The sequence below is a fragment of the Sprattus sprattus genome, assembly GCF_963457725.1.
Source record: "Sprattus sprattus genome assembly, chromosome: 19".
In the NCBI taxonomy this organism is placed as follows: domain Eukaryota; kingdom Metazoa; phylum Chordata; class Actinopteri; order Clupeiformes; family Clupeidae; genus Sprattus; species Sprattus sprattus.
In genome coordinates, this window is record NC_137917.1 from 20407152 (window position 1) to 20415202 (window position 8051).

General features: G+C 43.7%; 1 protein-coding gene across 1 annotated transcript; it reads left to right on the forward strand.

Moving 5' to 3' along the window:
* Positions 1-1886: 1886 nt before the first annotated feature.
* LOC308380654 (V-set and immunoglobulin domain-containing protein 10-like) lies at positions 1887-7079 on the forward strand (the record flags this gene model as incomplete). The annotated part of the gene is made up of 9 exons (XM_080858061.1): positions 1887-1956; positions 2420-2740; positions 2912-3184; positions 3769-4035; positions 4263-4512; positions 4646-4920; positions 5193-5285; positions 6146-6376; positions 6976-7079. The coding sequence occupies 9 exons, from the start codon at positions 1887-1889 to the stop codon at positions 7077-7079; spliced, it is 1884 nt and encodes a 627-aa protein (XP_080714187.1).
* Positions 7080-8051: the final 972 nt, after the last annotated feature.

Below are 8051 nucleotides of genomic sequence, written 5' to 3' on the forward strand. Positions count from 1 at the left end.
GTGCAGAGCTGCTCTCTGAGAACAGAGAGAGTGGTCAGTTCAGTTTCAGTTTATTTGTTGAGGGACAGTGTACATTAATAAACATTAAAATGTAAATGCACCCAATTGTAGCCAAAAGGCTAGTTTCCATTGGCAGTCCCCCTGCCAGAGTGTTAATGGCTAAACAACTTAAAAAAGGCATTTACTATATATATACACATAAACATATACATATACAAACATAACAATGATGTTTTTTTTTTTGTTGTTGTTTCAGTCGCCATCTACTGCTTTCAAGTGGCTCAGCCAGCGGTCATCTTGGTATTAAAGATCAGCATCGATAGCACTATTTAACCTAAATCTTAACTTTAATAAAGAACAAAGCTTTTTACCTATTTATTGCTGTAACCATCTACGGGCCACTGGCTGTAGCTAGGGGGTTAGCTGCTTACTCTTAGGCTTGTTTTGGTTTGCGGTGGGTGTGATTTTGTGAGGGTTGACATTCTAACACACTTTTAAATTGTCCAACTGTTGGTTTTTAGTGTGTCCACTTGCATGCTGTGTGCTTCTGCTGTGTCTTAGCCCCTGAGAGTGGAGCAGTTGTCCCCCCAAAACTCCCCTTTGTGTGCCCAATGGAAATAAATTGTGTTAACTTGTTTTACTAGTTCTGTGACTCTTCTTTGGTGCTCTGCCACTGGTTGATCCGAGAACCTGGTGTTACAATACTGTATAAAATAAAACGAAATACAAGCAGTTTTGTTGTCTGCTTTCTGTAAATCTTCCATTTTAGGACTTTACGGACTGGCTCATCTTCACAATCCTGATTGTGTAATGACCAAAACAAATCTCCACCGATCTGCACCGATACACATGTAAAGTGGTGTCATATTTGCAGATCACAAGCTGCTCGTCTAACCTCATGTCCTCTTTCTCCCTAGCGCACTGCTTGAGGAGGTAATGTGATTAAATGTGCGCATTATTTCTGAACGTTTATCATTAACAGGCACAAAAGACAATCTTCACAGGACTCCAAGCCTTCAAGACAAATACAACACGGACTGATGAGAACCTAATTAATTTGTGAAACATTTTAAATTCCTGGTATCACTGGTTATTAATCTCCATTTCACATTCTTTGGTAAAAAATGAAGCTTGTTAACGAGAAACTAAATAGTCTTGGATTAGTTCAATTAATCCTTATTTTAATAGCAGCAGCTCTTCTCTACAGAGTACATGCATTGATAAACACAGAACCTGGCACCTTGATATTATATTTCTTTGAGAACATTTCATTGAGAAATGAGTTTATTCTCATTGTGTTTTAAGCCTATTATTCATTTTCCTTAAATCTTATCTCTTCCTAAATCCTTATGTTCTTCACCTTCCTTCACCTTCCAGCACCACATAACCCAATATTAGCTTGACCCTTTTGACCCCGGTAGAATTTCAGGTAAGGTGCAGTAGGGTGGCCTGGCAGTCCAGGACACAGTATGAGGAATGTGCACCGTAATGTAATGAGGACTTGCGGCTAGTCTATCGTGTTTAACATAGACACACACAGTACTACAGACATGATTGTAACCGATGGACTGATACCCGCGTTGAATACGCTATGTTACAGTTGACTGGGAAAATAAATAAGGCGTGATCTTTCACTTGTCAATTTAAAGTGCGCGCACAGGTGAGTTCCACTTGGCGCTGACACCGACCTCTGTCTAAAAAGAGTCTGCTACCATCAACAGAGGAGTGGCTGTTGTAATACCCTTAGTTTGTCTGATTTGATTTCCCAAGGACGAAGAAGGGAGAAATAAACGAACTGGAGTTCGACTTGGTTATTGCTTGGCTGAAGAGTTAAAGTAAATTTGTCAGAATATCAACGGCGTTTTTTCGCTTAGGACTGTGGGGAAATGTCAGTCTTCAACAACGTCGAATTTCGCCGCACTTTTTTTGGACTACTTCTGATTTTCGTAATTAGAGGTCAGACTCTGTATTATTTGTCCTACCGTTGTATCGAATTGGTATAGGCTAAGTCTCTGTTATCGTCAAATACATTAATTCACTAGATTTTAAGAGAAGCCATGTTCCGGTTTCCTACCTAAAGTTAAAATATTCTGAAGTTGCAACACGTGTTTTGTGGCGCTGAGTTGGTCTGCATCAAGGATCAGTGTTCAGATTTGATTGATATTTGACTTGGTGGCCGTTTCAACTTTGTTGTTCGGTGTTTATAGCTTTGTCAATTTTACATTTCTTAACGTCACCCAATTTTCATGATACAGGGGACATGTTTAGGGTATTTCATCCAACAACTTTCTTTAAACTGATGGTCTCAGAAATAAAGACCTTTTAAGTAGGACACACTACAGACAGGAACATAAGAGGAAGCGATGAGCCCTGTGTATTTTTTTAAATAATGTTTATGTAAATCCTACTCCAAATACAGAATGTGAGCCATCAGTCAAGCCTACTGGCCCCTCATTGGTCAAAGCCCTGGTTGGCACAAATCTAACCCTTGGCATTACCTACACTGTATCAGAACCAATGGTGTCCTGGTGGAAAGATGGCATCTACATTGCCTCTAAGACTGTTGGCAATGGCGTGCCTCCCCAAATCGATCCTCAGTATGAAGATGTTCTGGTGCTTAATGAGGATGGGTCTCTGTCATTCATCAGCGTTACCCTTGAACACAGTGGAATCTATAGCGTCACTGTGGTGAAGGTGGGGGCAGAGCAGGGTGACGCCTCATTCACCCTCATAGTTTACGGTAAGATCAAAGCACACTATTAAAGAACTATTATTACTATTATTGTTTAATCACGTTCCCTTTCATGTTTAGTCCAATGTATATCTTATGCTACTAGATATCTGTTGCATTTCTTGTTGTTGTTTTGTGTTATTTCCAATCACCTGTTTTATTGTTTTTGTTGTTTCACAGACAAAATTGAAGGAGTCTCATTGCACGCATGGCCAAATAATGCTGTTGAAGGCAGTGGAAACTTCACTTTGTATTACACCACCCTTAAAGGAGAGGCTGAAGAGGTGCAGTGGTTCCTCAACGGGAAAGAACTACAGGATGGTCCTCGCTACTCAATGAGTGGGAAGAACCTTTCCATCATTCAGCCAAACCGAAAAGACACAGGCAGCTACAACGTCACCCTTGAGAACCAGTTCAGCTTCGGAACCTCTGAAAGAAACGTCACTGTTTTGTGTAAGTGAGCTAGATGGGGATTCATGCTTCCAAGTGGCTTGTTGGGTCTGTGTCGCTGTGCTATACATGTCCCTCTGGCTTCACATTGATCCATGCATGATTCACAAGTTCTCTTTTGTTCATTTGCTACAACTGCTTGATTTAATTCCACTCTGTTTGGGATGTCAGTGACACACACACACACACACCCACACACACACAACCACACAACCACACACCCCATGAACAGTTGTTGCATTGTGTTTGTTTCCTCAGATCAATTTCTATTTTTTCAAAAAAAAGCGGCCTTGAATTGAAATACCATTTCATCATTTTCTGCCTCAGGCCAACCACTCCACCTACTCTCCAGCATGTTTTGTCTGCACTCACATGTGCTGTTTAGCCACACTGCACTCCAACACTTCATCCCTTCTCTCTCTCTCTCTCTCTCTCTCTCTCTCTCTCTCTCTCTCTCTCTCTCTCTCTCTCTCTCTCTCTTCACTCACACTCAGGCTCCCTGGTGTCTTTAGCTATTGGAGACATCCAGGATGGCTTTTAATAAAGTGCGCTAGCAGATCTGTCTCTGAATCTCTGGTTTCCCTCAGATGGGCCAGACCAGCCCGCGCTGGATCTTAGTCCAACAAAAGACTTCTTTGTCGTGGGGGAGTCTCTGTCGCTCTCCTGCGGGGCACGAGGGGAGCCCTTGCCCTCCGTCTCCTGGGCTTTCATGGGACAGGCCGTTCCCGGTTCCCAGCCAGGGACGCTTAACATCCCCAATGTCCAGACCAACCAGAGCGGAGATTACACCTGCCTGCTGAAGAACGCCAAATCTGAAGCACAGCTGAACATAAGTGTCACTGTTAACATCTATGGTAGGTCTTCACTATTAAATCTTTGGTTTACGTTTAGAGAGATATATGATTATGCGGCATGCATGGTGAAATTTTGCCAACTGGCAGGCTCATCCTTGGCAGCGCTGAGTAAATGGGCTGTATCATCACTGCTGAGTGAGAGAAAGAGAGAGTTTTACACAAAGTACAGAAGCAATCTCTGCAGTTCCACAGCGGTGTTCAATTTTCTGCCTCCCTCGTCTCCGCAGAGAGCCCTGCGGGCGGCCCCGCCTGTTCCGTTCACGCCGTGGATGGGAGCTCGGCGCTGCGCTACCGCTGCTGGTGGCCAGGGGGCACCCCTGAGGCACAGCTGTCTTTCCCAGAACTGAGCAGTGGCAGCACTGCGGTCGGGGAGCTCAACGTGACCGTGGATGACCCCCAGAGCTTAGATGGGAAGGAGGTGTCGTGCCTCATCCGCCACCCTGTCCACCAGAGCCAGTGCAACATCACTGCACGCAAGTTTTGACCCTTCTTTCTCTTCCTTATTCTATTTATTTTTAATTTATAATGCTGTTAAAGAGAAACGCCCGCCCAATTTTTTTTTTTTACAAGTTGCTGTAAATGTAGCTTTTCTTTGTGTTTTTGAAGGCAGAACAGCAGGTTTCCTTCCCTCTGTGTCAGCCACAGTGAATGAGAATGGGAGGCTGGTGGCGAGCATCAGATGTCTCGCTGAAGCCGTGCCCAATGCCACAGTCACCTGGGCCAGGTCTGGGCAGAATGTGAGCTCTCTCAGTGGCCATGAGATCAGTGATGACACCACCTGGCTCCACATAGTCAACTTCAACATCAGTACCGCTGGCCTTCACACCTACAAATGCACTGCTGTTAACCCTTTAGGCAGCCAAAGTAGAGATACCAAACTATCAGGTATTACAACAACAACATGACTACAGTGATTACCTCACATATGGATAGAGAATGTATATTTCATTCCCCATTGTCTGTCATTTTATTCTCTAAGCCAATAGTACATGTGATTACTTATTGAATTATTTTGACAACAAACGCCATTAACACGTCATTAATCTATACTGAAGCCTTGCAGATTGTTTACAAGAAAAACAAGTAGCTAAAATGATGGCATTTTTCTCCTTGTTATCTTTCTTTTTCTTTTTATCTTCCTTCCTTCCTTCCTTCAGGTCCTGCCATTTCAGATGTAAGTCTTTTCCCGAACGAGGAAGGAACCGTAATTACACTCACTTGGGAGGTTCCACCTACAGCTATAGTAACAGGTAGAACACAAACTTAAGCATAAGCCATTCCAAGTCAACTTGTTACTGGCTATACAAGATCTGCAGCCAGACTGTAGACATCAATGTATCCCCTAGTATTTACTTTATTTGGTTCCAATCGGGCTGTGCTTTCTGAAACTCTATTGGAAGGTGTATTAGAGGGATACACCGGCATGCGATACTGGTAGACGGAACGAGGAGTGGTAAGCCGTGATGCGTACTTTCCCAAGCTGAGGTGTATAGTAAACACACACCGAGTCCCTGGGATGGCGGCAAGATGTGGAGTCAGTCAGTACAAGAGGCAGAATCCCAAACATGTGAAATAGGGGTGTATAAACACTGCTGTGAAGTCCTTGATACAGAGACAGAGACTGGTCCTACCCTTCATGTAAACATTACTGTGAAGTGCTTGACACCGAGGCAGAGGCTGAGAATGGCCCTCACGCTTCATGTGGTTTTTTAAATTTAATTTTTATACAAGTGGAACTGAAACCTGTAGCTATGATGTCATATTGTGTTTGGCTCTGCAGCCTCTTCCTGATTTACATCAGCACAGTTTCTAACTGGGGATGTCAGTCTAACTGATGACCTTTGCCCTGTTTAAGCAACATTTAGAAGTCACATTTTTTTGCTATTCTTGATGGCCTCATCAGTTTTGAAGGTAGCATTTTGCACCCTGAGACAGCCTTGTGTGTATATATTGGTGTCTTTCAAAACTATCGTTCTTTTTTAAGTTCTTGTGTTCTTCTGGCTGTTTGTGTTGGCGTTTGCTCCACTTAATAAATAGTAGACTAATATGTCTACACACCTTTCACTGCTTCACACAGAAAATGCTCACCCCTTGTTTCGGCCCCTTTCAGGTTTTGATATCCAGATGAAGGGGCCTGACCTTTCTGACCCGTCCACCAACAAAACTGTTAGCCAAAGCGGCCGAGCAAAGGAGGGGTACGGCACCATCCAGGTGAAAGGCGGCTCCTCAAGAAGCGCAGACGTCTCAGGACTGGACCCCAAATTAAGATACCTCTTCCGGGTCGTCCCCATAGCAGGCAGACGTGCTGGGGAGCCATCAGAGGACGTGGCCAACGGGGCAGGTGAGCTCTAGGGAACACAGAGCTAAGGCTCTCCCTTCCCCTTAATCATGTCTGCTGAAGTCTGGTGACGACATGACGCATTGAAATTACACAGGAAAAGATTTTTTTTTTTTATTCTCCCCAAAATGAATTGAATTGAACAATGTACGTCAGCTTATAGATCACAGACCTGAGTGCTCTCAAGCGTCCTACTGTAGTTGGAGTTATATCTTTACGTAACATGCATGAAGAAGAAAAGCCGGTTGATATACGGCCTCATTTCAGGTTCATAATAACAACAACCAGCGATCAGGCCCATTAGGATTTGTTCACGTCACAAATAATTTAAAGAAAGTTTGCAAAGATAAAGGTGGATAGATCCATTTAGCCTTAAATCATCCTGGCCATCCGTTTGGGGGTGAGGGTGACCATTGAGGGTGTCATTAAGACATCTTGCAGTGAGGAGTTTTTCTTGAAGTAAAGGAGCTAACCCACCACACACAGAGGACAGGCCCTGTGGTGCAGCCCTAGTGTAAGTGTGTGTGTGTGTGTGTGTGTGTGTGTGTGTGTGTTTGTGTGTGTGTGTGTGTGTGTGTGTGTGTGTGTGCGCTCTGTGTTAGGTGGGGGCCTGAGTGGAGCCATCGCTGGCATTGCGTCTGGGATCCCCTGCGGTCTACTGGTCCTGCTGATCCTCTGCCTTGTCTTCCCCTGTGCCTTTTTGTGAAAGAAATATTATATATAAGTATTATCATGATATGTGTTTTAATTCTTTAAATGGATTCTCCATCTGTTTCTTTGTTCTGTTGAGAGGAATGCAGTGTCTGTGAGAAAGGGGGATATTTAACTTAGAGGTGTCATGAAATGTTTAGGTTAAGACTGAGTTAGTGTTGTAGGATGCCATGTGTTTTGTGACCTTTTCTTGAATGTTTTGTTAAACTCAGGAAGTCACCCTGAGTTTGGGTGAGGGGGTCCTAGGTAAACATTTTCATCTCTGGGAATATTCAGGTGGCAAAATTGTTAAAGACTTGGGAGTGTCTTCATGTTTGAACTATGAACATGATTGTGAATAATGAGCAGACATTTCTAGAAGGGAGGCAGTGTATGATTCTGGAGAGCTCCAAATCACTACATTCCTCTGGGCCAGAGTAAACGTCTGTTATTGATTATATTCTTGGTTGTGTGAGTCTTAATTCTGAGGTTAAGAATACAGTATAGTTAGGGGTGAAATTCCCTGACCGTTTTTGTCCATCGAGCCGGATCTCAAGACAGGTCGAGCCGCCGGAAGCAGATCTACGGAAGCCGCAAGTCGATGCATCACTGTCTGAAGAGCTTTGGACAGAAAAAGACCCTGCGAGTTGAATTCTTCGTTGGGCCGGTTGAAAGACTTCTGCCCCCGTCGAAGCTGCCCTGACGAGATCCACATCCAGATGAAACACACAACAGAATATTAAGTAAGTAGCCTGGGGTTACTGAATATACAGACTATAGCTATAAAGATATCTGGGGTCTCATGAGATCGGGGATCTCATACAGAAATTTCTGCCTAAATCGGGGATTAGGGGGAATGAATGAGTGTGTGAATGGAGTAAGTGATTGAGCAAAATTTAAAACAGTGAAAAGCCTCTGTGAGTTAACACCCAGAGGGACACAGGACTGATTTTATCGGCCTAGAAGCTTGTGTCCCAGAGATTTTATC